Source organism: Emiliania huxleyi (assembly GCF_000372725.1).
Source record: "Emiliania huxleyi CCMP1516 unplaced genomic scaffold EMIHUscaffold_10537, whole genome shotgun sequence".
Taxonomy (NCBI): Eukaryota; Haptophyta; order Isochrysidales; family Noelaerhabdaceae; genus Emiliania; species Emiliania huxleyi.
Window position 1 is genome coordinate 1 of NW_005202091.1, and position 1093 is coordinate 1093.

The following is a 1093-nucleotide window of genomic DNA, read 5'->3' on the forward strand; positions in this document are numbered from 1 at the left end:
GGCGGAGCTGTAGGTGGTGGCGACGGCGGTGGTGCGGCTGACGGTGAGGGAGACATCGTCGGCAGTGCCGACGGGGGTGGGGGCGATGGTGTCGGCGGTGCAGGCGGCGGCGGCGAGGGCGGCGGCGCGGCCGGCGGCGAGGGCGAGAGTGGCGGCAAGCCGGACGGGGGCGGTGGCGATGGCGGGGGCGGGGCCGGAGGCGGCGGCGAGGGCGGCGAGGAGGGCGGCGGTGGCGAGGGTGGCGGGGCGGCTGGTGGTGAGGGCGAGAGCGGCGGCAACCCCGACGGAGGCGGGGGCGAGGGCGGCGGCGGTGTGGGAGGCGGCGGTGGAGTGGGCGGTGGCGGCGAGGGAGGTGGCGGTGACGGCGGCGGCGGCGAGGGCGGCGGCGCGGCCGGCGGTGAGGGCGAGAGCGGCGGCAAGCCGGACGGGGGCGGCGGCGAGGGTGGCGGCGGGGCCGGAGGAGGCGGCGAGGGCGGCGGCGAGGGTGGCGGCGGCGAGGGTGGAGGGGCGGCTGGTGGCGAGGGCGAGAGCGGCGGCAAGCCCGACGGAGGCGGGGGTGAGGGCGGCGGTGGCGAAGGTGGCGGCGAGATCGGCGGCGGCGAGGGCGGCGGCGCGGCCGGCGGCGAGGGCGAGAGCGGCGGCAGGCCGGACGGGGGCGGCGGCGAGGGCGGCGGCGGCGCTGGTGGCGGCGGCGAGGGCGGCGGCGCTGCCGGCGGTGAGGGCGAGAGCGGCGGCAGGCCGGACGGGGGCGGCGGCGAGGGCGGCGGCGGAGCTGGGGGTGGTGGCGACGGTGGAGGGGGCGAAGGCGGGAGCGAAGACGGTGGCGGCGGCGACGGTGGGGGCGGCGAAGGAGGTGGGGGCGAGGGCGAGGGTGGCGGCGACATTGGCGGCGGTGGGCTGGGCGGCGGAGGTGACGGCGGAGGTGACGGCGGTGGCGCTGCTGGCGGCGAGGGCGAGAGAGGCGGCAAGCCGGACGGGGGCGGTGGCGATGGCGGTGGCGGGGCCGGGGGAGGTGGCGAGGGCGGCGGCGAGGGTGGCGGCGGCGAGGGTGGCGGCGCGTCTGGTGCCGAGGGCGATAGCGGCGGCAAGCATA

The 1093-nt window shown here is 82.5% G+C and overlaps 1 protein-coding gene across 1 annotated transcript; it reads left to right on the forward strand.

The window, feature by feature from the left end:
* Positions 1-103: 103 nt before the first annotated feature.
* EMIHUDRAFT_125554 (hypothetical protein) lies at positions 104-910 on the forward strand (the record flags this gene model as incomplete). The annotated part of the gene is made up of 1 exon (XM_005792653.1): positions 104-910. A coding segment is annotated over one exon (807 nt), but the record flags the coding sequence as incomplete, so codon positions are not given.
* Between the last annotated feature and the right edge of the window lie 183 nt (positions 911-1093).